Source organism: Manis javanica, chromosome 2, assembly GCF_040802235.1.
Source record: "Manis javanica isolate MJ-LG chromosome 2, MJ_LKY, whole genome shotgun sequence".
In the NCBI taxonomy this organism is placed as follows: domain Eukaryota; kingdom Metazoa; phylum Chordata; class Mammalia; order Pholidota; family Manidae; genus Manis; species Manis javanica.
In genome coordinates, this window is record NC_133157.1 from 104,553,316 (window position 1) to 104,581,102 (window position 27,787).

General features: G+C 38.8%; 1 protein-coding gene and 1 long non-coding RNA gene across 6 annotated transcripts in view; one reads left to right on the top strand and one right to left on the bottom strand.

The window, feature by feature from the left end:
* LOC140847776 (uncharacterized) overlaps positions 1-18,852 on the bottom strand; it is a 32,226-nt gene extending 13,374 nt beyond the window's left edge. The window contains exon 1 of the long non-coding RNA XR_012127939.1: positions 12,477-18,852. This is a non-coding gene — a long non-coding RNA (uncharacterized lncRNA). The remainder of the gene's footprint in view (positions 1-12,476) is intronic.
* ODAD2 (outer dynein arm docking complex subunit 2) overlaps positions 1-27,787 on the top strand; it is a 185,109-nt gene that overhangs the window by 97,885 nt on the left and 59,437 nt on the right. For 4 of the 5 annotated variants that reach the window (XM_073229029.1, XM_073229027.1, XM_037026785.2 and 1 more), the window contains 2 exons: positions 18,928-19,116; positions 20,373-20,594. The exons of the other annotated variant lie outside the window; for it this stretch is intronic. In XM_073229029.1, coding sequence (XP_073085130.1) covers positions 18,928-19,116; positions 20,373-20,594 — 411 coding nt within the window. The remainder of the gene's footprint in view (positions 1-18,927; positions 19,117-20,372; positions 20,595-27,787) is intronic. 5 annotated transcript variants of the gene reach the window in all.

Sequence of the window (27,787 nt, forward strand, 5' to 3'; positions counted from 1 at the left end):
TTTGGGGAAGTTTTCAGCAATTATTTCTTCAAAGAGACTTTCTATCCCTTTTCCTCTTTCTTCTTCTTCTGGTACCCCTATAATACGAATATTATTCCTTTTGGCTTGGTCACATAGTTCTCTTAGTGTTGTTTCATTCCTGGAGATCCTTTTATCTCTCTCTATGTCAGCTTCTATACGTTCCTGTTCTCCGGTTTCTATTCCTTCAGTGGCCTCTTGCAACTTATCCATTCTGCTTATAAATCCTTCCAGGGATTGTTTCACTTCTGTGATCTCCTTCCTGAAATCTGTGATCTCCCTCCGGACTTCATCCCATTGCTCTTGCATTTTTCTCTGCATCTCATCCCATTGCTCTTGCATTTTTCTCTGCATCTCTGTCAGCATGTTCATGATTTTTATTTTGAATTCTTTTTCAGGAGGACTAGTTAGGTCTGTCTCCCTCTCAGGTGTTGTCTCTGTGATCTTTGTCTGCCTGTAGTTTTGCCTTTTCATGGTGATAGAGATAGTTTACAGAGCTGGTAGGAGTGACTGCTGGAAGAGCTTCCCTTCTTGTTGGTTTGTGGCCTTCCTCTCCTGGGAGAATAGCAACCTCTAGTGGCCTATGCTTGGCAGCTGTGCGCATTCAGGGCTTCTGCTACCTGCCCGTTTGCTATGGAGTTTATCTCCACTGTTGCTGTGGGTGTGGCCTGGCTGGGGTTGCTCCTCCAAAATGGTGGAGCCCCATTGGAGGGGGAGCGGCTGGGAGGCTATTTATCTCCGTAAGGGGCCTCTGGGCTCCCTGTTGCCCAGGCGGTTAGAGTGCCCAGAGATCCCCAGATTCCCTGCCTCTGGTCTAAGTGACCTGTCCTGCCCCTTTAAGACTTCCAAAAAGCAGTCTCCAAACCAAAACAACAACAGCAACAACGAAAGAGAAAAAAAAAAAAAAAAGGAAAAAACGCGCAATTTTCTTTGTCCGCCAGGCACCCGCCCACCAGTCTTGCTGCCCTGCCTCCCTGGTATTGGGGTCCCCATCCCTCCAAGGCCTCCAAAAAGCACTCGCCAAAAAAAAAGGGAAAAACGTGATTTTCTTTGTCCTCAGGCGCTGGTCCCAGGCACCCGCTCACTGGTCCTGCCACCCTGCCTCCCTGGCATTGGGGTCCCTGTTCTTTTAAGGCTTCCAAAAAGCACTTGCCAACAAAATGAAAAAAAAGGGAAAAACGCGCAATTTTGTTTGTCCTCAGGCGCCGGCCCCAGACACCTGCCCACTGGTCCCGCCGCCCTGCCTCCCTAGTATTGGGAAAAATGCGCGATTTTCTTTGTCCCCAGACACCAGTCTCAGGCACCTGCTCACCAGTCTTGCTGCCCTGTTTCCCTGGTATTGGGGTCCCTGTCCCTTTAAGGCTTCCAAAAAGCACTTGCCAAAAAGAAAAATAAAGGGAAAAATGCGCGATTTTCTCCGTCCTCACGCGCCGGTCTCAGGCACCCACCCACCGGTCCCGCCGCCCTGCCTCCCTGGCATTGAGGTCCCTGTCCCCTTAAGGCTTCCAAAAAGCACTCGCCAAAAAAAAAGGGAAAAACGCGGTTTTCCCTTTCCCCAGGCCCCGGTCTCAGGCACCCGCTCACCGGTCTTGCCCCCCTGTCTCCCCAGTACTGGGAAAAATGTGCGATTTTCTTTGTCTTCAGGCGCCGGTCTCAGGCCCCCGCTCACCAGTCTTGCTGCCCTGTTTCACTGGTATTGGGGTCCCTGTCCCTTTAAGGCTCCCAAAAAGCACTCGCCAAAAAAAAAACAAAAAACTGCTCTGGTTTCTTTCTACCCACCGGGAGCCGGGGGGAGGGGTGCTTGGGTCCCGCCGGGCTGGGGCTTGTATCTTACCCCCTTCGCGAGGCGCTGGGTTCTTGCAGGTGTGGATGTGGTCTGGATGTTGTCCTGTGTCCTCTGGTCTCTATTTTTGGAAGAGTTTTCTTTGTTATATTTTCATAGATCTATGTGGTTTTGGGAGGAGATTTCCACTGCTCTACTCACGTCGCCATCCTGGCTCCGCTCAGAAACTAGTTTTTAAAAAAATCTAAAACCTCTTTATTTTTTATTTTTAATTTTTTTAATTTTAAGAATATGTGTTTTTATTTTATTTTGGCATTTTTTAAATTTGGTATCATTAATATAAAACCACATGGGCAGCATTGTGGTTACTAGATTCCCTCCATTATCAAGTCCCTACCTTATATCCCATTATAGTCACTGTCCATCAGTGTAGTAAGATGCTACAGAGTCACTACTTGTCTTCTCTGTGCTATACTGCCTTTCCCGTCCCCCCCCCCCACGTTATGTGTGCTAATCATAATACCCATTATTCCCCTTCTCCCTCCCTTCCCACCCACCCTCTCCAGTCCCTTTCCCTTTGGAAACTGTTAGTCCATTCTTGGATTCTGTGATTCTGCTGCTATTTTGTTCCTTCAGTTTTTGCTTTGTTCTTATACTCCACAGATGAGTGAAATCATTTGGTGCTTGTCTTTCTCTGCCTGGCTTATTTCACTGAGCATAATACCCTCTAACTCCATCCATGTTGTTGCAAATGGTAGGACTTGTTTTCTTCTTATGGCTGAACAATATTCCATTGTGTATATGTACCACATCTTCTTTATCCATTCATCTACTGATGGATACTTAGGTTGCTTCCAATTCTTGGCTATTGTAAATAGCACTGCGATAAACATAGGGGTGCATCTGTCTTTTAGAAACTGACATCCTACATGCTAAGGGTAAATTCCTAGGAGTGGAAATCCTGGGTCAAATGGTATTTCTATTTTGAGCTTTTTGAGGAACCTCCATATTGCTTTCCACAATGGTTGAACTATTTTACATTACCACCAACAGTGTAGGAGGGTTCCCCTTTCTCTGCATCCTCGCCAGCATTTGTTATTGTTTGTCTTTTGGATGTTGGCCATCCTAACTGGTGTGAGGTGATAACTCATTGTGGTTTTAATTTGCATTTCCCTGATAATTAGCGATGTGGAGCATCTTTTAATGAGCCTGTTGGCCATCTGAATTTCTTCTTTGGAGAAGTGTCTATTCATATCCTCTGCCCATTTTTTAATAGGGTAATTTGCTTTTTGGGTATTGAGGCATGTGAGTTCTTTATATATTTTGGATGTTAACCCCTTGTCAGGTATGTCATTTAAAAATATATTCTCCCATACTGTTTGATACCTTTTTGTTCTACTTATGGTGTCCTTTGCTGTACAGAAGCTTTTTAGCATGATGTAGTTCCATTTGTTCATTTTTTATTTTGTTTCCCTTGCCTGAGGAGATATGTTCAGGAAAAAGTTGCTCATGTTTATTTTCAAGAGATTTTTGCCTATGTTTTCTTCTAAGAGCTTTATGGTTTCATGACTTACATTGAGGTCTTTGATCCATTTTGAGTTTACTTTTGTGTATGGCGTTAGACAATAATCCAGTGTCACTCTCTTGCATGTAGCTGTCCAGTTTTGCCAACACCAACTGTTGAAGAGGCTGTCATTTCCCCATTGTATGTTCATGGCTCCTTTATCATATATTAATTGACCATATATTGTTAGGTTTATATCTGCACTCTCTAGTCTGTTCCATTGGTCTGTGGGTCTCTTCTTATGCCAGTACCAAATTGTCTTGACTTCAGTGGCTTTGTAGTTGGGGACCATAATTCCCCCAGCTTTATTCTTCTTCTCAGGATTGCTTTGGCTCTTAGGGGTCTTTTGTGGTTCCATATGAATTTTAGAACTATTTGTTCTAGTTCATTGAAGAGTACTGTTGGTATTTTGATAGGGTTTGTACTGAATCTGTAGATTGCTTTAGGCAGGATGGCCATTTTGACAACATTAATTCTTCCTATCCATGATCACGGGATGTGTTTCCATTTATTGGTATCTTCTTTAATTTCTCTCATGAGGTCTTTCACTTCCTTGGTTAGGTTTATTCCTAGGTATTTTATTCTTTTTGATGCAATTGTGAATGGAATTGTTTTCCTGATTTCTCTTTCTGCTAGCTCATCGTTAGTATATAGGAATGCAACAGATTTCTGTGTATTAATTTTGTATCCTGCAACTTTGCTAAATTCAGATATTAGATCTAGTAGTTTTGGAGTGGATTCTTTAGGGTTTTTCTAAAACTTCTTTAAAAATGTAATCTGTGTCTGTGCTCTGCCCACCTATTTGGGTTCTATCATTTTTAAGGCATCAAATAGTATGCTCCTCCCTCTTCTGGCCCCCTCCCCATTCCTAAGATCCTAAAACATTAAAGTGAAATATATTACAGATATTTTTTCTGTGTGCCAGATTTTCAAGTGGGAACATGAGAGGCCAAAACAAAAGTGAGGGTGTAAAAAGCTCATCTTCACATCACAGCTGGAAGGACCCTCTACCTACAGCGCAAACCCATTGCTTTCACCAGAATCCCTCTCAAGCCCTGCTACCACTCCCCAATTCCATGTGTCCTGCTTCTCAGTCCCTCCTCCAAAAAGGGATACAGTGGAAGTTGCTTGTCTAGAAAGGGGTAGATTGACTGAAGGGTAATAAACAAAATGGAAAGTTAATAGCTAAAGGGATAAGCCTGTTCTGAACAGGTATATACAAAACTGTGCTAACAATTAGCTATGTGTGAAACCGTTTAGCCATTTTATTTTGAAAGTACAGTTGGTACCAGTCAACTTCATTAAATTAACAATTCATCCATTGTTCATCATATCCTATTTCCACCTCTGCCAGGAGCTCCCAGGATCACGCACTGCACCTTGTCACCATTAGAAAGTGCACTACCTCAAAACTCACTGACAGACATCTGACTGGGACCCTGTCAAGAGGAGAAATCCCTGCATCTCTGAAGGCAGACAGTGTCACTCAAGTAGTAGCCACAGGTGACAGTAGTAATGCTTTTCTGCCTCCTTCATCAATATGGAAGCCCTTTTGTGCCTCTGTTTTCAAGAAATGAACTGCATGTGGTTCCCCTGTCTGGAATACTTTTGTTATCCTGTTTCTAGATCTAAAGTCAGAATGCTCATAACTTTAGCTACAGCACACCTTGGATTTTTTCTTCTAGAAGTTTCATTGTTCAGGTCTTACATTTCAGTCTTTAATCCACTTTGAGTTCATTTTTTTAATATGGTGTAAGGTAAGGGTCCAACTTCATTCTTCTATGTATGGATATTCAGTTTTCACAACCCCATTGTTAAAAAGACTGGTCCCCTTCCCCCATTGAGTGTTCTTGGAAGCTGTGTCAAAAATCATTTGACAAAATAACCAATGGTTTATTTCTGGACCACTGTTCGGTCTATTCCACAGGTCTACAAGCCTATTTTTATGTCAGAACCACACCATTTTGATTACCATAGCTTTGCAGTAAGTTTTGAAATCAAGAAGTGTAAAACCTCCAACTTTGTTGTTCTTTTTCAAGACTGTTTTGGTTATCCAGGGCCTCTGGAGATTCCATATGAGTTTTAGGATGGCTTTATTTCTGCAAAAAAAAAAAAAAATCTTGGGATTTTGACATGGATTTCATTGAATCCATAGATTACTGTGGGTTGTACGGCTATCTTAACAATATTTGTGTCTTCTCTAATTTGTTCCAGCAATGCTTTGTAGTTTTCAGTGGACAAGACTTTTGTCTTTTTGGCTAAGTTCATTCCTAAGTATTTTGTTCTTTTGATGGTATTGTAAATGGCACTGTTTTCTTAGTTTCCATTTCAGGTTGTTCATTATTAGCATATAGAAATACAACTGATTTTTGCATGCTGATTTTGTAACCTACAACTTTGCTGAATTCATTTATTAGTTCTGCCAGTTTACTATGGAATCTAGAATTTTGGCCATATAAGATCATGTGATTTGTGAACAGAGATGATTTTACTTCTTCCTTTCCAATGTGGATATTTATTTTAATTTTTTATTTTGGTATCATTAATATAAAATCACATAGGCAACATTGTGGTTACCAGATTCCCCCCATTATCATGTCCCCACCAGATACTCATTACAGTCACCAATTTGGGTATTTTGTATTTCTTCTTCCTTACTGAGTTGGACTTTGGCAGTCCAGTTGGCTAAGATTTCCTGTACTATGTTGAATAAACATGGTGAAAACAGGCATAATACTGATCTTGGAGGGAAAATTTTCAATCTTTCACCATCAAGTATGATGTAAACTGTGGGTTTTTCCTATATGAACTTTGTTATTATGTTGAGATAGTTTCCTTTTATTCTTAGTTTGTTGTGCTTTTTTTTTTAGGTCATGTGACAGTTTCAAATTTTGTCAAATGCTTTTTCTTTATCTACAGACATGTTCTTATGACTTCTACCTTCCATTCTGTTAATGTGGTGTATTACACTGATTGATTTCCTTATGTTGAACCATCTATGCAGTCTAGAAGTAAATCCAACTTTGTCATGGTGTCTAATCCTGTCAAAGCTGGTTTCCTAGTGTTTGTTGAGGATTTCTACATCAATATTCACAAGCAATATTGATTCATAGTTTTCTTTTTTTGTAGTGTCTTTGTCTGACTTTGGTATCAGAGTAATGCTGGCCTCATAGACTGAGTTTGGGATTGCTATCTCTTCTTCAGTTCTTTGGAAGAATTTGAGGAGGCCTGTTGTTAATTCTTGTTTAAATGTTTGGTAGAATTTATGAGCGAACCCATTTAGTCCTGAGATTTTGTTTGTTGAAAGGTTTTTGATTACTGATTAATTTTCCTTACTAGTTATGGGTCTGTTCAAATTTTCTATTTCTTCATTATCCAGTCTTAGATTATGCGTTTCTAGAAATTTATAAGTTTCATCTAGGTTATCCAGTTTGTTGGCATACCATTGTTCGTTCATAATATCATCTTCCAATCCTTTTTATTTCTGTAAAATTGGTTATGTCTCTTCTTTCATTTCTGATTTGAGTCTTCTTTTTTTCCTCTTAACCAATCTAGCTAAGAATTTGTCAATCTTATGGATCACAGGCGTCTGTGAGTCTGCATTCCCCCTGCAGTTTTCATGGAGTGTGTGCCTGCTACTGCCTTCCAGAGCTTTTGCCACCTGAGATCCAGACTCCCCCACAATTTCCCATCTGAACTCTTTGTCAGATGAGACAGAAATCCTGTCTCTCAGGCAGCCCACAGGCAGGCCAGAATGTTGCAAACAATTACATTCTGCTGCTTCTGGCTGAGGGAAGGAACTGAGGTGGGAATTGATTGGTCTGATTTCTCTGGATTGCACTGTGCCATTTCCAGGAAGCAGATGGGCCAAAGGCATGTAAAATTGCTGGGAAATTTCCTGAAGTTTTGAATGTGACTTTTTCTTGGTTTAGTGTTTGCTTATTTACTTTAGACATCTGAACTGTTTCCAGAGCTCCTATGAAGTTACTTTAGTTAGTCTGTAAATGTGTATTTAATGGTTCCAAGGAGGACGAGTGTTCAGAGCTGCTGAGTCCACCATCCTGGTTATGTCTCCATGTGTTCTGATGAGAAGTCAGTTGTTGATATTAATGAGGTTCCCTTGTACAGAATGAGTCATGTACAGCTTTCATGTACAACTTGCAACTTTCAAGATTCTCTCTGTCTTTCAAAAGTTTGACTATGATTTGTCTAGGTGTGTGTCTCTGATTTTATTCTACTTTGAATTCACTAGGACATTTGAATATATAGGTAAATTAGGGATACTCTTGCTATTATTTCTTCAAATATGCTTTCTGCTCCTTTTTCCTCTACTCCCAGAACTCTCATATATGTAGGTTGGTATGTTGGGTGGTATCCTATAGTTCTCTGAGGATGTATTCATTTTTCTTTTCTTTTCTTTTTTTTTTTTTTTTTGCTCCTCAGACCGGATAATCTAAATTGACCTTCAGGTTCACTGAGTTTCTTTTCTGCCTGTTCAGATCTGCTGTCAAGCCCAAGTAGTGAATTTTCCATTTCACTCCAGAATTTCTAATTGATTCTTCTTTTACATAACTTAAATCTCTTTATTAATATTCTCTTCTTGAGACATTGTTCTCAAATTTTAATTATTTAGGCATAGTTTCTTTTAGTTCCTTGAACACATTGATAGTAGCTGACTTAAAGCCTTTACCTAGTAAGTCCAACAAGGTACAGGCTTCCTTAAGGTCAGATTTTGTTGACTGCTTTATTTCCCTGGGCATACTTTGTGGCAAACTTTCCCCTTTCTTTGTATGTTTCATAACTTTTTGTTAGAAACTTAATATTTTAATAATACAATGTAGAAAACTCTGGAAATCAGATTTCCCCCTTCTCAAGGTTGTCTTGTTGCTATTTGTTGTCTTCTTATTGTTTGTTTGTTAATGACTCTTGGACTAATTCTGTAATGTCTATGTTCTCTGTCAGTGTGGCCACTGAGGTCTCTGTTCAGTTAGCTCATTGGTCAGCTAATGAGTTGATGAAACTTCCTTGAATACCTTGCACCATTAGGTTTCTCAACTTTGGTGAGAGGCTTCTTGGGTTTTATGGCATACACTGGATACTCCAACAGTCTACAACTCTGTCTTACTCTTTGCTTCTGCTTGCATAGAGACTCAAGGTCAGCCAGGGGTGAGCAATAATTCTATCTCAGTTCTTTTCTGAGTATATGTATAGACATGCACTTGCACATGTCATTTTAGACCCCCAAGAATATGTTGTTTGTCAAAGCATTCTGTAGACATCTCATTTCCAGTATTTTCCTTTTAATTTTTTTTTTTTTTTTTTGCCAGCCTCTTGTTTGTCTCAGCTGACATTATCATCTCCAACAGCTTTTCTGTTAAATAATAGCCACTGGTTTTTTTATGGCATGCCCTGAGGATAGGACTTCCCTCACTGAGTGGCCCTAAAGTAGAGTAAAAGCAAGCCTTGGGGGCTTTTCCTAGAAGTTTCCATCAAATCATAGAGTAACCATCCTGTTGCACTGGGACTTTTTGGAGGTGTTCCAAACCCAGTCATCCTTCCTGTGGCTGCTAGGCTGCACATTTTCCCAGATATCATGGTTGCAAGGCTTCTGAGTTTCAAGGCTGGTTTGCAGAGAGAGGGAGAAGATCAGAAGAGGGAATGCCACAAAGCTCACTGTTCTTACTGAGATTCAGCCATTTTTCTTGAATAAACACTTCTTGTTACAACCTTCTGTTAAATTTGAGAGATCTGAAAAAGTTGACTTAGCCAATTTTTGCCAGGATTCTCATTCTTTTTATAGAAGATGAGATTTTTGGTTCTTACTCTGCCACTCCAGAAATGCTCTCCCTCCTCTACTTATTATTAAACTAAATGTGGACATTTGAGGTAATTATTTTTACACCAGTGCTATGGTTTTGGAAGTAACATTAACACAATTTGGTGTTCATTCTCCATTTCAGATACACAATACCTTCAGAGCTTTAAAAAAATATTGTCATGGAATAGTCCCCCACCCTCGTTCCGTGTAACAAGACTGAGGCCTAGCTAGGCATTTGTATTTCTAAAATATGCAGGTGATTATAATGTGAAAGCAGGACTGAGAACCACCGATCTAGACTAATCTGAATCCCACAACATAAGATAGTACCTTATATTTCTGAGGTTCCTAATTGGTCAAATGAATAAATATATGAATGAAAGTGACTTTATGGTATAAATATGATATAAATTTATTACCTAATGACAGTCAAATATATATTTTTGTCAACTTTGTTGCTACCTGAGTATGTTTATTGAATACATTCACAAGGAAGAATGATACATGAAATCAAATAAATTTCAAGTGGTTATTCATTGATATTTTAGTTGTGCAAACTATTGGTAACAAATACATTCTCAAAATAATTAGAAAACATAGCTTGGATTAATACTTAGTCTACAGGCACACACCTGATCATCTACATTTGCCCTCTTACAGCACTAAACTATGTTTTCTACCTTTATCTTGCATCTACCTACCACTTCAGCATTTTATTTAAAAATAATAATAATAATAATAAGGGAGAAATGTGGAATTCACATATAAATCAAGTATAAAAATCAAACAAATAATCATAATTGACCTGATTGTTTATAGTTCATAATGCGTGATCAAAACCGAAAGTTTCTGTGATGACTGCCCTTGCACTGTTCACCATGTAAGAACTTATTCACTATGTAAGAACTTGTTCACCACGTAAAAACTTGTTCGTTATGCTTCAGAAGATTGGAGACTGTTGAGAATTAGGCTTGGGGTTGATTAATGATTGTGCATTGAGTCCCCTATACAGAATTTTATTGTTGTTAACAACCATATGATCAATAAATATGAGATGCCCTCTCAAAAAAAAATAATAATAATAATTAGAAAACAATAACACTAATAACACCTATTGTCATATGTCAGGCACCTTGTTATATGCTTTATATGTATCCTCTTACCAACCATCAAGAAATAAATACTACTATTAGCTCCATTATACAGCTGAAGAAATTCAAACTTAGAGAAATCAAGAACCTTGCTTAAAGTCATATATTGAATAGTGATAAAACTGGGGTACAACCCCCAGGTATTCTCACTATATGACGGATAAACCAGTGGTTCGCAAACTTTGATGCACATTGGAATCATCCAGAGATCTGTATAGATGCTGGCTTCCACCACCATACATTCTGGTTCAGTTGTTATGGGATGCAACTTAGGCTTAGGGAATGTTAAAGTTTCCACCCTACCTCTCTGGGTAATTCTAATGTGCAACAAAGTTTGAGAACTACTACCTTAAAAATTACATTTTCTGCTTCCCTAAGGAATTTTCTTTAAATATAAGAATGTTTGGATACACTATGTACATCAAAATATCCAGAGAGCTCACTTGATTCCTCAAGTAGAAATCAGTTGAAATAGATAAAATTTACCTTGTGAAATTTATTGAAAGCTTATCTCTTTTAATATGAAGATTGTTCAATGCAATTTATGCAATAAGAGGTAGCTAGAAATTCCATAGGTACAGGATGTAGAATTTGTGTAATAATCCACTTTGGCTGCATTCAAAGCTTAATGTGAACAAATAGGGTAATGTAACTGCTGAAATAGTGCATGCAGCCGGCCACACTAGCAGAAGTACTCTGTCTAGATCATGAATGATAAGAATTCTGCTACACTCTGCTCGAGTCAGACCACATCTGGAATTGTGATAAACTCTGGGTATGTTTTAAGAGAAACTTTGAAAAATGAAAGAGGAGACCTATGAAAACAATTTAATATGAAAATTAGTTTAAGGTACACATCACAGAAGAGGAGAGAGACCAGATAGCTGGCTTCAAATATTAGAGGAACATTCATGAAAAAATAATTAGCTGCAGTTAGTATGATGTTCTATTTCAGGTTTGAGTTAAATAAACTCTTATCTGCTGTACTGGAAAGAGAAACATAATCCCTTCATGAACTGGAGACTTCCTGAGTTTTTTTTTTGGACTACAGTATTTTACATGGTTAAATTTTTCTTTCTGACACAATTACCATTTCAAGTGGTCTTAGTCTGATCCATGCAACTCACTGTTCAGAAGCATCTAATTGTCTCTCAACTGGAAATTGTTTTATGCATCTTAATCTGGGGGTTACTGAGTACAAGTGGAAAAAATTCCAAATAAATATAATATTTAAAAATCAAATATATATACAAATATGCATATATTTACACATATACACATAAGTTTATATATAGCTACCTTAGATAATATAAGTAACATTTGTGTTTAGCACCTTATACTTGTTAAAACTTTTTTTCAAATACATAATTGGTTAAGAATGTCATTTAATTAACTCTATAAGCCTCTGGATACACAACAGTGCCTCACAAATTAGACCTCCTCATTAATAGAATATTGCATCTAAAGCAGGATCAACACAGAACAGAGTAAAATGGAAAAATCAAAATTATCTGTAATATTTTTTTGAATCTTCAAAGTAGGCTAAGGAAGTAGAAAAAATCAGAACCATTAAATTTATTTTCTTTATCTTGTGATTTAAGTGGATAAAGCTACCTTTAAAGTATAATGCATTTTCTGCTATGTAAATCTAGACTATGAGGACAAATCATTTATTTTACCTGAAATTAATTTATTTTTCCTTCAGTTCAGAAGGAAAAGGTAATAATCAATGTTCTAATTTTGATTTTTGAAGAACTACGTTTGAAAAAGTGTAAGGTAATTCTAAATCAGCATTTTTTTAAGCAATAGGACTTGTTAACTACAGAACAGGGACCTCACTGTGATAGAACCACACAAATTGTCTGTTCTCTTTGTATATATATGTTATATTTAGAATTTTTAAAGCATTTAATTTATTTAATATACTTTTAAAACAAGATTTCCCTGTTCAGTTTTGGTTTCTCTGACATGCTCTTCTAAGGTGAATGTAGCATTTTTGGAATTTTTTTATAGGCAATGTGTTACTTTAAAATCTTTTTTCAAATACCATTATTATGCATTGTATGGTCTCTACATGGAACAAAACAGTATTTTTATAGCCCTTCAGTTAAAAATTTTTGTCTTAAGTAATGTTACACTTACCTTGTGTGTGTGTTAAAGTTGCATTATGTATATCTCACCTCATCAGAAAACTACCAATTCTTTTTGCTAGAGGCAAGAGAAGAAATTTCATACCCATTAGTTTAATTACTCATCCAGTTTTCTGTTTTACTCATTAATCTGTATATAATGTCTTAATATTTTCCTATTAGTTGAATTTTAACCTATTCCACTACTTTATATTTTTCATCTTATTTGTGTATTTGACTTAAATTTGTTTAATTTGAGCCTGACACCTTTTCCTACTTATTCACAAACCTTACATTAATAGAGTATGAGGGTTTCATATCCTCTTTTTCAATTGTTTTTGTTTGTCTTAGGAAATGTCATTGGCAAAACAGCTTCATCTCTTTGGAATTATTAACGTTCTTAGCTATAAAGAGTCTTCTGTTCGTAAACTAGGTTTAATCGGATAAATATAATTGTTGGTACTTTCAAGTCTTAAGCACACAGTGTATAGTGAAATGACACTAAAGAAATCAGGAAATGTAAAATTGATTTTTGGTTTTGTCACTAACTATTCATGAAAAGAGCATTAGCTATATAAGATGGAATATAAATTGACAAGATCCACTTAGCCTCACAGTCTAGTTAGTAACTTCCTTGTTCTCTGGCTGCCTGAGCAGGAAAGACAGCCACAGCACCGGGGCCATACTGAGAAAAATAACAAAAGTGACCACTTCTGCCTCTGATCCAAGAACTTCCTAAGGGGCACGGTATGAGATCTAGGGAGCCAAAGTGCATAACCTTGACCCTTCCTGACTATAAAGTGGGGGTATTACAGTTCCTTAAGGCATGAGATGAGGTCGAGATGAGATACTTATGTGGAAGTGAGGATGAGAAGAGATAATGTATGAGGAAGTCCTTTGAAAACTGCAAAAAATTTTGTTATTTCTGTTATTATTATTATTAAAGGATTTTCCATTATAAATGAAAATTTGTATTGTGCATAACCAATATTGTAACAGTGGTGAAACTGACAAAGACTAGTTTTTAAGATATGTCAGAAGGTGGAAAATGTGTTGAATTTGCCCAGGCATTCAGCAGTAGTGAAAGGCAGTTTTGGCAGAATAATTACTTTTTTCCACCCTTAAATATACTGACTGTCTCCCTTTCCATAGAAACTATGTAGGTAAGATGTCATATGCTTAAAATCTTTAAACCTAAAAGGAAAAAAAAAGTCTTGACTTCAAAACAAATAAACAAACCTCGGAGGGGCCTGTAGGCTTGGCTCTAACATTTCACCATCCCACAGACTGCAAACATTACAAGACCTTGGTGATCTGTCCCCATGATCTCATTGAGACTTTGGCTCCCTAGATCTCATACCGTGCCCCTTAGGAAGTTCTTGGATCAGAGGCAGAAGTGGTCACTTTTGTTATTTTTCTCAGTATGGCCCCGGTGCTGTGGCTGTCTTTCCTGCTCAGGCAGCCAGAGAACAAGGAAGTTACTAACTAGACTGTGAGGCTAAGTGGATCTTGTCAATTTATATTCCATCTTATATAGCTAATGCTCTTTTTGTGTTTGTGATTGTGGTCAAGTACCTTATAGTCCCCTTATTATTTTTATGTATTCATGATTCAAGAAACATTTATTGGAAGCCCACTGCACGAGACACCAGACAATATCCCAATTGAGAGTCAAGGAACAAGACCAGGTGGCTCTGTTCTTAAGAGCTTGCAAATTAATGGGGAGAGGACCCATAAGATAATAATTACATTACAGTGAAAAAAATGGCTACAGATCCCTTTGGTTTTAAATGGCTAAATGAGATTTTAGGATTAGTTCATTTAGTAGCTCAATAATGTCATCAAGGATCCAGACTGTAGGCAAACACTTCCAGAAGATTCCTAGGAGACATCATCTCAGAACTCACTGGCCATAATGGGGCCATATGTAGCCCGCCCCTAAACAAATAATTGGCAGAAAGAATGAGACATCCATGATAGGCTTAGGCCAGTTCAGAATTACCTCTTAGGTAATAGAGGCACTCTTTGCTGATGTGTGAGAGTTAGACACTCAAAATGAAGGCTTGACAGACAAGGCAGAATGAGGGAACAGATTTTGGAGAAAATCAACTACGAGAATCTGAGGGCAGGGAGTGACAAATACTGATGAGGGGAGTAGAGGGTGGCAGAATTTCATGGAGATGTTATTTAAGCTGCTGTTAAGAGCTTGAAGAGCTTAAAGAGTTTTCAGGCTGCACAGGAGTTTGCCAGAGCTGAGAAGGGCATTCCAGTAAAGAAAATAGCATAGTCAAAGATGTAAAAGAACATGGCATTTTACAAAACACTGATTATCCGAGAGCCTGGAGTATAATTTATGCAGAAGGATATACTGGGAAATAAGACCAGAAGGTGAGGTTTGGCAGGACTAGGAAAATACCTGAACATCATACTAATGATTAAGACCTTATCTGAAAGGAAAGGAAACCAATACAGGAAGTTTAAGAAATCTGCCATCCTTTTGTCAATGTCTTTCTAGTCTTTTTGGGGTCTAAGACACTCACTCTCATGTAGATTTCTTAAGAAGGGCCTGTGTTAACATCGTTTCCTCAAGTCTCCCGTGTTTATAGCAGTTTTATACTTGAAGGTCATTTTGGCTAGATATTAGAACCTTGATTCACATTTTCTCTTGAATAACTCACATATATTATTCCCTTTCTACATTGCTACTGGAAAGTCTAAGGATATTATCTTACTCTTTCTCTTGGTCTTTTTGCCTGGGTGACCAAAGAAATTTTTTTCTTTTTTCCTAAAGTCCAGCAACTGTAGAAGAATATTTCTTTATGTCAGCCCATTCTGGGCCAGTTTTTCCAGGTATACAGAGTGACCTCTCAATATAATCTCAGGTTTTATTTATTTCAGGAGGGAGTTTTCTTGAATTATAGTTTTAAAATTTGTCTAGTGTATTGCTGTTTATTTCTTAGGGGCTCTTACTATAGGCATGTTATCTTCTCTAGCCATTTCTCTTTAATCTTCTGTTAGCTCTTTTCCCCTCATTTTGGAATTTTTATATCTTCTATTTTTTTAAGGATATTATCCATTATGTTTGTTCATTCTTGTGTTCCTTGTAGTTTATTCTTCATTTTCAGAATGAAAGTTTCTTTTATTTCTAATTCCTTTGGATGTTTTTCACCTTTCTTTAAAAAAAATTTTTTTAGTAATCACTTAATTTATGAGCTTTAATAATTCTAACTGATAGTTTCCTTTCATTGCTTCTATGATTTTTTTCAGCTCATCTTTTTTTCTTATAATACCTCCATATGGAAATTGTAGTCTTTTTGTAATGCTCATCTTTAAGTGAAATTAGTTTTCATGATCTTTAATGAGAGAGATGCAGACCAGGGTGGTGTTTCTTTCTTTTTACCTTTTTTCTTTTTTTTTTTATACAGTTGATATACAATATTGTATTGGTTTCAAGTGTACAACCTGGTGATTCAACAGTTATATCCACTACTAAATGCTCACTGCAATAAGTATAGTTGCCATCTGTCAATATACAAAGATAATACAATATTATTGATTATATTCCCTATCCATACTTTCATCTCTGTGACCATAATTAGGAAATTGTACCTCTTTATCCTTTTCACCTATTTCACCCAGCCTCCTAGCCCTCTTCCCTATGGCCTGTCTGTTCCCTGTGTCTATGAGTCTCTTTCTCTTTTGTTTGTTCATTTGTTTTTGCAATTCCACATGTAAGTGAAGTCATATGTATTTGTCTTTCTCTGTCTGCCTTACTTCACTTAGCATAATACAGGGTAGTATTTCTAATATCATGGCTCTCAAGATCCCCTTTCTATTATTTTCTCAGTGATGAGGGTAGATTTAGACCCCTTTGGTCCCCTTCTTTTTTATGTGGACTTTATCATTCCTTTTTCCTACCATCCCTGCTTTGTTCAATTTGGATGTAACTCCTGAACTTCTCCTTAGTGCAGGGCTTCATTCTAAGAGGCTTTAGTGTGTACTTTTAAGAATTCACAGGACTCTAGCCACAGAATGCTCCAATACCATGAAACCTGGTGGCATTTATCATCTTATCCATTAATCAGAGCCTGAAAAGTCTATGCTGTTATTCTAGAGCTTTCCAGGAAGACCTGATAGCAATTTGGGTTCCATGGCTCTCAGGGCCTTCACAAATCCCTCTGCCTTCCCTCTACAGATTTCTAGTCTCTTGGAGCAGGGGGACTTAATAGTGGTTGGTAGTTTGCCCCAATCTTCTTGTATTTGGGGGTCAGTGGAGATACCTTGTCACCCAATATTGTTGTATATGTTGTCCCTTGTGTTTTTTGTTTTACCATACCAGTTTCTCCTTTCTTACAGGGAGATTAAAAACTGTGCCACCATTACCTTCCAGAATTCCACTTGTTTTTCTTGAGAAAAAAATTGTTCTGTAATTTTGTAATTGGCACATGTATTAAATTATTGACACATACATCAATTGAAAACATGTTATATAAATAGCACTCAAACGATAGTATTATCTATTATTTGAGAAACCCATGGAGCCAAATAATTGGACATCACACAGCCACTGCCATATATCAGAGAGGTGGGGGTTTCTATCCAACCACCTGACAAATTCTTTTCCTCTGCCCATACATGGACACTGGCACAGAGAGGTCCCTTATCTCTCACTCCCCTCTCTCACACACATTGCTTCAATTACCATCTTCATGATGATGACTTCCACATCTACATCTCCAGCCTAGTTTTCTGAGTTCCAAATCCCTATATCCAATTGCCTCTCAGGTATTTCTACTTAAATGCTGTGTGGGCACTTCATTCAAATTAGGTCTTCCAATATCAAATACGACCCTTTCCAACCCTAAGACAACCAAACAAAAGCTTGCCTTTCCAACATTAACACCACTAGATCAAGCCAGAAACATGGGAATAGTCATTGAGTCACTGGTCCTTATCTTCTCCACCTGTCCTCAAAAACCCACACCCTTCTCTCCAGGCCTGGACTATCCCCCACAGCCAAACTACCACCACCTCTTGCTGAATTTAGTGAAATAGACTCTGAGTTTACAGGTCATTCATTGCCCCAGTCCTAACTCTGCAATCCTAAGAGATCTTCTATGATACAAAATTGATGAAATCTCCTTCCCCACCTCCCCACAACAATTGCCCACTTAATCCCCTTCCATGGCTTTCACGTGCCCTTAAAATGAACTCAAACTTCCTATCAAGGCTTAAAGACCCTTCAAGATCCACCTCTCAGGCCTTACTTTCTCCCATCCTCCTTTCCTCTTTTATGCTCTAACCATTCTGAACTAGAAAAAAGTCACCTGCCTTTCTCCCTGTCAGATCTGTGTTTATGGTGATTCCTCCCCCAAGAATCCCCTTCACACAGGATAACTACTCATCCCTTAGACCTTAGCTTACAAACATCCTTGTGGGGAGGCCATCTTGAATCTTTACACCAGCTGAGGCCCTGCTGTATGCATCTGTAGTATCTTTACCCTTTCTGAACCCTTAGTGCCATTCCTTCTACTTGTATATCCTTCCTGCCCAACATCTCCACTAGACTAAAAGCACCACAATGGCAAAGAAGCACACACAGTTGATGCACATTTATTTTCAGATTCCATCTGGGAATTTGCCTACTTGTTAAATATTTTTGAAACTCCCAAATCAACCCAACAATTTTGTGGTTGTTCTTATACATGCACAGAGAGGTAAAAAATACGTGTTGCCTTATATGTACATTCTAAGCTGAAGTCAAGCACGATGATGCTCTGGCTTCTTGTTTTGGCTCTCATACTGTAGACATGCATACATTTTAGAGTCTACTTAAGGCTACATTTTCCATATCTTTGTGGGTTTTGTTGGTGATTTCACCTGAGTCTAGTATTGAATTATTACCTAGTGACCCTAAGTGCAAGAAGGCTGTGATGTGCCTTACAGAGAAAATGCATGCAGTTAGATAAGTTTTCTTTGGGCATGACTTATGGTGTGTTGTCCATGTGTTCATTGTTAATGAATGTATAGTATATGAAATAAGATGTCTTTAAACAGAAAAGTACATAAAACAAGGTTATGTATTAGTTGATGAAAATGTTGATTAGAGGCTTGCAGGAACCTAATCCTATATTTCCCCTAGGAGCAATAGTTCACTATTCACTAATTCAGTTTTTATGATGACTTTATAGGACATAACTACTGCAAATAATAAAACTCAACTGTATTTTGCTAATATCTGCATCCCCAGTAATTAGCACAGTGACTCTTACATAATAGTAGTTCAACAATTATACTAAAATACTTCAAACTTACCTACATAGAAGTTACATATAGTATAGAAATAAACTGAATTTGTATTTCATGCCAAAGGTGTACCTCACAGCCTTATCATGATATACTGCTTTCTAAAAAATACTAACTATAGGGTTATTTTTGATATCTTTATTTTTATCATTTTCTAGGATTCTGGAGAAATGGTTCGTTCCTTTGTTGGTGGTTTGGAACTTGTTGTCAATTTACTGAAATCAGATAATAAAGAAGTTTTGGCAAGTGTATGTGCTGCTATTACCAATATAGCAAATGATCAAGAAAATTTAGCTGTTATAACAGATCATGGAGTTGTCCCTTTATTGTCCAAACTAGCAAATACAGTAAGTAACACATCTTTTCATTTTTAAATGCGTATTGTCATAAGATATCATAGTGTAGTGGCAAAAACAATGAGCTTAAAATACAGAGACTTGGATTCAAGTTTAATATCCATGACTTATGAGGTGTGAGATTTTGGTCAACTCATTTATCTGAGACTAGTAAATGTGAAAGTGTATTTTAAATTGTACAGTGTTAATATGTAAGATCCTTGTAAAATAGAGGCTGCTTTTCATTTGTCACTGGCAAGTAAAGTGGCATCAAATATAAATGGTATTGTAGAAGTATTAACTATCATCTTCATTACCATCATCATCATCCTCCTCCTTAAGATAACCGTCCATGCCAAGTTAAATGTACCTCCTCTAGCTTACCAAGCTTGGATTGATGATATTCTTGAGCAGTAAGACTTTGGCAATCACTGTAGTCTGTCCAGAATTATGCCAAATAGAATAAGCAGCCTTGAGAGATAATGACTTCACCATGATCAGAGTATTTGAGCATAGTTCAGACTCCTACTTGGCAGAAAAGTCATAGAGCAGAAATAAAATCATTGGAAAGATGCTTGGTTTAGAAGACTTTTAAGGGCCAGTCTAAGACTGAGTTCCTAGGAACATCTGACAGATTCAGTTAAGGACACCAGGTTGTTGCCTGAATCAAGGGGGCAGTATAATTAATAAACAGAAAACTATATCCTATTCAGTTATACCTATGGGAAGTAATTGCATACAAAAAGAAGGGTAATGTCTGTATGAAGAATATGGAGAGGAAAATGGCAGACTCAAAACACAGCACTGTTTGCTGCACTGTCTTCTTGAGAACCAAGGTGTATTACTGATGTAGAAGGTGAAAAAGTAGAGGTAATCCACTTATCCCAGTTAAGTGAAATGGTCCCTTAAGAATGTCCAATATTCCTTAATTATGTTTTTACTACACCAGTTGCTGATCTGTAATTCTTTGTTGTATGTAGAATTACTCAAAAGGAAATCTAGCCTCAAGTAAATAACTAATGCTAGAACCTGATCAACTTTGAGTGCACTGACTGCATTCAGTTCATAAAAAGAAGTCAGGAACAAACCTTGGTCTTTTGATGACCCACCAAAATACCAATTTTCTATAAGACACCACTTGAGTAGCCAGCTAAGACCCTTCTTTCTTGACTCAGTGGCATCTTAGTATGTACAAAACATCTAGCATATAAACATGATTTCACAGGATCATTATAGTACACATACCACAACTTGTTTCCTTTGTGCAGACTAATGATAAACTGAGGCGTCATCTAGCAGAAGCTATTTCACGCTGCTGTATGTGGGGCAGAAATAGAGTGGCCTTTGGTGAGCACAAAGCAGTGGCTTTGCTAGTGCGTTACCTGAAATCAAATGACACCAATGTACATCGAGCAACAGCTCAAGCCTTGTATCAGCTGTCAGAAGATGCCGACAACTGCATCACCATGCATGAGAATGGCGTGGTAAAGGTACAGTTGATTGACTTTGCAATTCCAAAATAGGTAAATATAAGCTGGAAAGAAACAAGTAACATTAAGGTCTTACTAAAGTGGGCTTTTGCACACAAAAACTGCCTACTTGTTGGGTTCATAGCTACAATTGACCCATATGTTATTATGGTTTATGCTGCAGAAAAGTTGCATGGGCATAGACTTTTTCTAAATCAGAGACTATAAAATATACTCAGTCAAGTAAGTAATCATTCCACACTGGAATTTGATTAAAGAAAATGTACAGCACATGAATAATCAGTGGTATTCATAATTCTATTTAATTTATTATTTACCTAGCTCTTCAGTATAAAATATAGGCACCAACTAAACAGCAAAGGTTCTGACTGAAACAGCAACTATAATTTGGTCTTAACCATAATAGCAAGAGACCAAGTCAAAGATACATTGTTTTCAAAAAAAAATCTATACATCAGATTTTCTTTGCCTTTAACCAATATACAAGTAGGAGAGTTTCTACACATAGACTTTAATATATCTATACATTAGAAACCACCTAGACCTTCTATGAACAGAATATTTTGATGACAATAAATATAAAAGTACTTAATACATGAGCAGCTCATATGTATTAGGAAAAATTGATTTTAAAATGTTAGTTATTTTCTGTTTTCTACAGAACAGCAGCAGACTCACAGACTCCAAGAAGAGACTAGCAGTTACCAAGGGGGAGGGGAGGTGTGGGGGAGGGTGAATGGAGAGGGAGGGAGAAGGGGATTGAGGGATATTATGATTGGCACACATGGTGTGGGGGGATCATGGAGAAGACAGTGTAGCACAGAGAAGACAAGTAGGAACTCTGTGGCATCTTACTACACTGATGGACAGTGATTGCAATGGGGTATGGGTGGGACTCCATAATACAGGTGAATGCAATAACCACATTGTTTTTCATGTGAAACCTTCATAAGAGTGTATATCAATTATACCCTAATAAAAAAAAGTTCTTTTCTATAGCTCGTTTCCTTGTACAATATAATTTTACTATCTATTACCTCAGTTTGGAGCCTATGAAACTAGATGCATTAACATTTGAAATGTAGGCCCCAAAGTGACCTGATCTTTCATACAAGAGTTAATAAAATCTCCAGTTAATCATGTCTAGTTAAATTTATATATGCCAAATGTGAAACATCTTATGAATAAGACTCTTAAAATGCCAACTGGTAATTTCTTGAGGCAAAGATTTTATCTTTCAATCTTATTATAGTTAAAGAATATGATGATAATTTTTCTGAAATTAAACCCAATTTACATTTAAATGTGTCAACCTTTCCATTATAAATCTGTTTTTACAGCACAGAAGTTAGGCCAAATTAGTTTCATCAAGCAAAAAGTTGGCACAAAAGCCCTTTTAAGCTAAACACTAATTTTTCAAAGTAAATTATAAAAAAAAATCGGAATGTTAACTTCAAGTTGCTAAAGAACGATTAAAAAGTCATCACTTCTATATCATTATGTTTGCACTTCAGAAAAGAAGACATTTCTAATTTAAAACTATATATCCTATTTTGAACAGGACTTGCACAATCTTACATACCATAAATACACAGCATTTTAAAAAATGGAGCTAGAAAATTTAAGTAGCCTGGTTAAGTGTCTGACATATAACATATGCTTAGACAATCGCTGGTTACTTTAAGAAAAGAATTTCTAGGCTGCTCAAAGTTTTATTAATAAGTCTTACATGTTATGGCTCAATTGGCATAATGCCAGCTGTATACGCAACTCTCAAGTATTTCTTCTTATGCAAGTCAATAGATGATCCAAAATTGTTTATGAATGGTAGTCTGCTGTGTGAAGTGATGAAACAGTGTTCTGCCACCTACACAGCTTATTTGTATTAGAAGAATAAGGCAATAAAAATGATTAGGGGGGGACAGAGAAAAGCAAAAAATAAATTAGGTTCCTTGTGCTCTAGACCCTTCCTGGGTCATCTCAAGGTACCTAGAAGGCTTCTCTGTCTCACCTCCTTGCATTCCTAACTACCTGCTATTTCTCCTGGAGAATGACTGTAAAGAACGGACATTGTTTTTTATTTTACTGCCATGCTGTAGAGACAAGCCTTCCTTGGGGGGGACTCTCCCTCTCGGGACCATGGGGGGAGCATATGGACCTGTGTCTCCCTTTTCTGTTTCTCCCTTTTCTTTAAGGAGGAAAAAAAATGTGGATGTGGTATACTTGCTTTTGATAGAATAAATGAGGTTTGGAAGTTTGTATACGGGGAATAAAGGAAAGGGTTGAGTCAAAAGTGATCCAGGATTTGGACTAGATGAAGAGGAAGATTTTATTTTATTCACCAATACAATGCAAGAAATATTTGGCACATTAGGGAGGTTACAGTACCTGCCACAAATGTGTCACAATGTGTAAACTGCCAACCTTTCTGACTCCAAATGCACATAAACTTTATCCACTGTGTTAACAAATTCTTGCTGTTTTATTCCTAATTGCTGCTGTACCTTTCTAGTCAAACGCTCATGCTGTCATTTTGCCATCCTGTGAACTGTTGCAGCTGCCCAGGAGCAATGCTAAAAGGCCCTTTGACAATTGCCAGTCATCTGTGACCTTGTTCATAAGTAATTTATTCTAGAGTTAGCTTCTCTGTCCTAGCTTCTTCAACAGCAGTGGCTGATGTTATGCAATGTACCTGTCTCATGGCAATAATGTTTATTCTATAATAACAGTGAAGGAGCAAGCTTGAGAGTATGGACTAGATTGAGTCCAGATTCTAATGTGTTCTGTTCAAATGCTCATTTGAATTTTAGGTCTAGAGCAGTGCTGTCCAGTAGAAATGTAATGTAAGATACTTATGTAATATTAAATTTTCTAGTTGCCAGAATTTAAGATTTAAAAAAAGTTAAAATTCATTTTAGCAATGTATTTCAACCCAATATATCCAAAATGGTATTATTTCAAGATATAATCAATATGAAAATATTAATATTTTACTTATTTTTTATTAAGTTTTCAAAATCTGTGTTTTGGACTGGCCACATTTCTTTCTCACTAGTGGCTAGCAGTTTTCTTATTGGACAGCACAGGTCTAGAGACAGGAGAGAGAAGATTTAGGAAGAGAGATACTAAGCCACAAACAAGGGTGTATAAGATGATTTTAGCAGAATTTAGGGAAGCCTAGGAGCAAAATAAACTCAAGAAGTTAACAGGTTAACCAGGAATTCCAGAAGTCAAAGGAAAAGTGAATTTCCAAAGGGTTTGTGTTTAAATTCTGCTAAGCAGTCAACAAGAACTTCCTGACTCCATTATGATTGAAAAACAATCCCTGTGTTAGTTAGATCTTTTCCAGGTAAAAATCTCTTACACATGAACTAATAAATCCCCTGATCTGGTTGATACAATGTGATAGGAATAATTCAATCCTTATCTTCTTTATGATTTTACACAGACTCATTTCTCAAAGTAAACAGCCCAGGGTCTTGTATCATTATATAATCTTGTGAACATGGATGCAGAGCTGTTAGCATCTATGCTGAAAATATGAGAAGTCTAGTCTAGGAGATATCCCAAAGTTATTGGCTAATTGTAACAAACCCAAACATAGAAAAGTAATACAAGGAGGAAAAGGCGTTGCAGGAAAAGCTGAGCAGGACAAGCCCTTTCCTAAGACAGAAAAAGTGATCAAATAGAGAGATGATGAGCACCCATAAAAGGCATTAGACTCCTTCCCACATGGTGACATTGGACTTATTTTGCAAATGTCCATACCAGGCAGCTGAAGGCTACATTATGGCCTGTAACTTTCTGAAAGGCAGGAAATTGAAGAGACTGCAGAAAATACAAGCAGAAGTGGGTCCAGCAGTGGCAGAGTGAGGGGAGGGCAGTTCAGTGTGGGCAGAACTGAAAGGATTGTCTTGGCTGCTTCCAGACACAGCACATGAAATGGCATTCCAGAGAACCAAAGACGAATCTAGAAGCAAACACACCCCATAGCTTTTGAAGCCTGGCATAGGAAAAAAAAAGAAAGTCACTAATGCTTTTGAGTCAAGTAAATGGGCTTTAGAGACTGAAATCACCCAGGAACTGTCAGGGTCTATACATAGTCTACATACTTAATGTTTGGTCCAATATTTTCTGTTAATTAAAGCTGTTAATATAACTTTGTAGTTTTGAGTACTTTCCTCACATTCCTGATATTCCCTGTGTAAGATAAATTATAACTGAAATAAGCAGGCAACAAGAGGCAACAAAAGGCCAGGCAGTTTATTTGAGTGCAATCCCAGGCGAGGTTCACCAGTCTGCACAAATACAGGCTGGAGAAGTCATGCCCAGCAGGGCAGGCAGTGAGTTTTTGAAGAAGGTAGGGGGAGGCAGAGCTTAGATTTACAGCGGTGTGAGGATCAGCTAGCCTAAGGCACATTTTTCAGGTTGGGAGGGGGCAGCAGCCGGGGACTTTGGCACGTCATCAGTGTCCAATGTGCTCACCACTCCCTCCGGTGCCTCCAGCCTTACATTCCAGCCTTTTGGTTATAACGAGCGCCAACTTGATCTGGCTACTTCCAGCTGAGGAGGGGCTATGTGGGTAGGGTTAAGGCTGGTGGGAGGCTGGAGGAGGCTTGGAGGGAAGGGACAAGTACTGGTGTAACAGCATTTGGTTTACTGCGATGCAATATAGTTCTGCTAGGTGTTGTGTAGCAACCCAGGCTTTGTCCCATCCAGTACTGTCATCTGAGGGAGGAGAGGCAGACTGAGGCTTGTTCATAGCAGGTAGCCTGGATGAAAGAGTGGAAAGATGAACATTGGATGGGACAAGGGGGTATCTCTCTTTGAGAATTCAGGGGGGTGGGGTTATGCCCAGCAAATGGCCGTGCTGACTTCCTGGACAGCTAGTTTTGAAATCTATCAACATTATAGTGGCCCAGTATAACTGGTCTCCCTGCTGGCAAGGTATTTTTTTGAAAGTAACATGTCTTGGGGACTAATTGGTGGAGTTGGAGTTTACCCAATTTAATGCACATGTTACAGACCCAGTTTGCTGGAGCTGGATGGGTTGTTGTGGCCAGCACTAATGCGAGTAAGGCACAAATGGAGAGGCCCCGTCTCACTAGACTTCCACTTATCATGACTGGGCGCTTGTTTGAGCCTGGAGATGTGGTACCACGGGGAGTGTCCCAATAATTTGGCAGCTGTGCGAGTGGTAAGGATCACTGTGTATGGTACCATCCACCATGGTTGGAACGACTGAGGCTGGAGTTCTCTTAGAAGTACCTCATCTACTGGCTGAAGGATCGCTGCGTTTTCTGGGTTGTTGGACGATGTAGGTTGGGGTAGGAGCTGCTCTGCATGTTCCCTGAGAAGATGTCTCAACAGTGAAAAGTAAGGAAGGTAGGAGGCCAAAGGAGGAGAGGTAGTGGGCAGGCCTGTGTTCAGTAAGAAGGGCCTGCCATACATTAGCTCAAATGCACTTAGTCCAGCTGGTCCCCGGGGGGCAGCACGCAGCCGAGTGAGAGCGATGGGGAGAAGATTGGGCCATGAGAGCTTTATTTCCAGAGACAGCTTAGTTGGTTCTTTAGTAGACTGTTAGCTCTTTCAACCTTACCCGACAATTGGGGGTGATAAGGTATATAGAGGTTCCAGGTGATATTGAGAGCTTCGGCTGTTAGCTGAGTGACCTGGGAGATGAAGGCAGGTCCTATCAGATTGGAGTGAAGTGGGGATCCCGAAACGTGGAACAATGTGTTCTACCAGCACCTGCACCACCACTGATGCAATCTCTTGGTAGGTGGGGAAGGCCTCAAACCACCCTGAAAAGGTATCAACTAAAATTAGTAAATACTGGAGCTTTTTATGCCTAGGCATATGGGTGAAATCGACCTGCCAGTCCTGTCCAGGGATCGTTCTCTCATCTGGTGGAGGGCCCTCTGGGTCTTCAGAGCACCTTGAGATGAGACGCAACGACTAGTGCAGGTCTGGTGCACCTGATCTATATTGCCTTGCGGAGACCATAAGGGGAAAATATGGGGGAGAGAAACTGGTGCATGGCTTCCGGCCCAATGTGTATAAACTGGTGAATTTTGGATATGATATCTCTGCCTTGGGCTCGGGAGAGGACAATTTGTACCCTGAGGTATATCCATCCCTGATCTCCCAACGTCCCCCCTTGATGTAGAAGCAGTCGTCATTTGTAATCAGGGAATTGGGGCAATAGAGAGGGGGAAAGAAACAGCACAGAGGGCTGGCTAGACCCGATGTTAACTACCGGACCATGGCGTCTACCAATACATTACCCCTGGTTACTGGATCGTTTCCAGTCTGATGTCCCTTACAATGCACGATGGCCACCTCCTTGGGGTCCTGTAGGGCCTGTAGCAGGTGGCTGATAGCCCTGCCATTGATGATTGGGGTTCCCTTGGTGGTAAGGAAACCCCTTTCCTTCCAAATCCCAGCATGAGTGTGTGTAATTAGGAAGGTATATTTAGAGTCAGTGTAAATTGTGGCCCTCTTCCTGGCTGCCAGCTGTAATGCCCAGGTAAGAGCCACTAATTCGGCTTTCTGGGAGGTGGTCCCAGATGGGAGTAGGTTTGCTTCTATCACCTGCGACAGAGTCACCACTGCATAGGCCACCCTTCACACCCCATCATTCCCCTTCACTGAGCTTCCATCCACGAAAAAAGTCAAGTCACGGTTTTCGAGGGGCATGTCTTGTAGGCCCTCTCTAGGTTTTCTAAGAGCCTCTACAATCTCTACACAGGAATGAGTGGGCTGATCTGCCTGATCACTGACAGGAAGCAAGGAGGCTAGGTTAAGGGGTGGAGAGACTTGTAGGGTTACCTGTGGATGTTTAATGAACAGAAGATGGAATTCCTATACTCTTGAAGGACTCAAGGAGGCCAGGGATTTATGACTCAAAAGATCTTGCAACTGGTGTGGGGAATACACAGTAATGGGCTGTTGGAGAGTTAATTTCAGGGCTCTTCGGGCCAGAATTCCCACAGCTGCCAGGGCTCGGAGGCAAGGCTGCCACCCTCTGGCGGTGGTATCCAACTGTTTGGAGAGAAAGGCAATGGGACGGTACACTGGCCCTACTGGCTGTACCAGCACCCCAGTTTCTACCCCTGCCCTCTCTGCTGTATATAGGGTAAAGGGCTTAGTTAAGTCGGGGACCATCACTGGGGGGATGAGAGTAACGCATC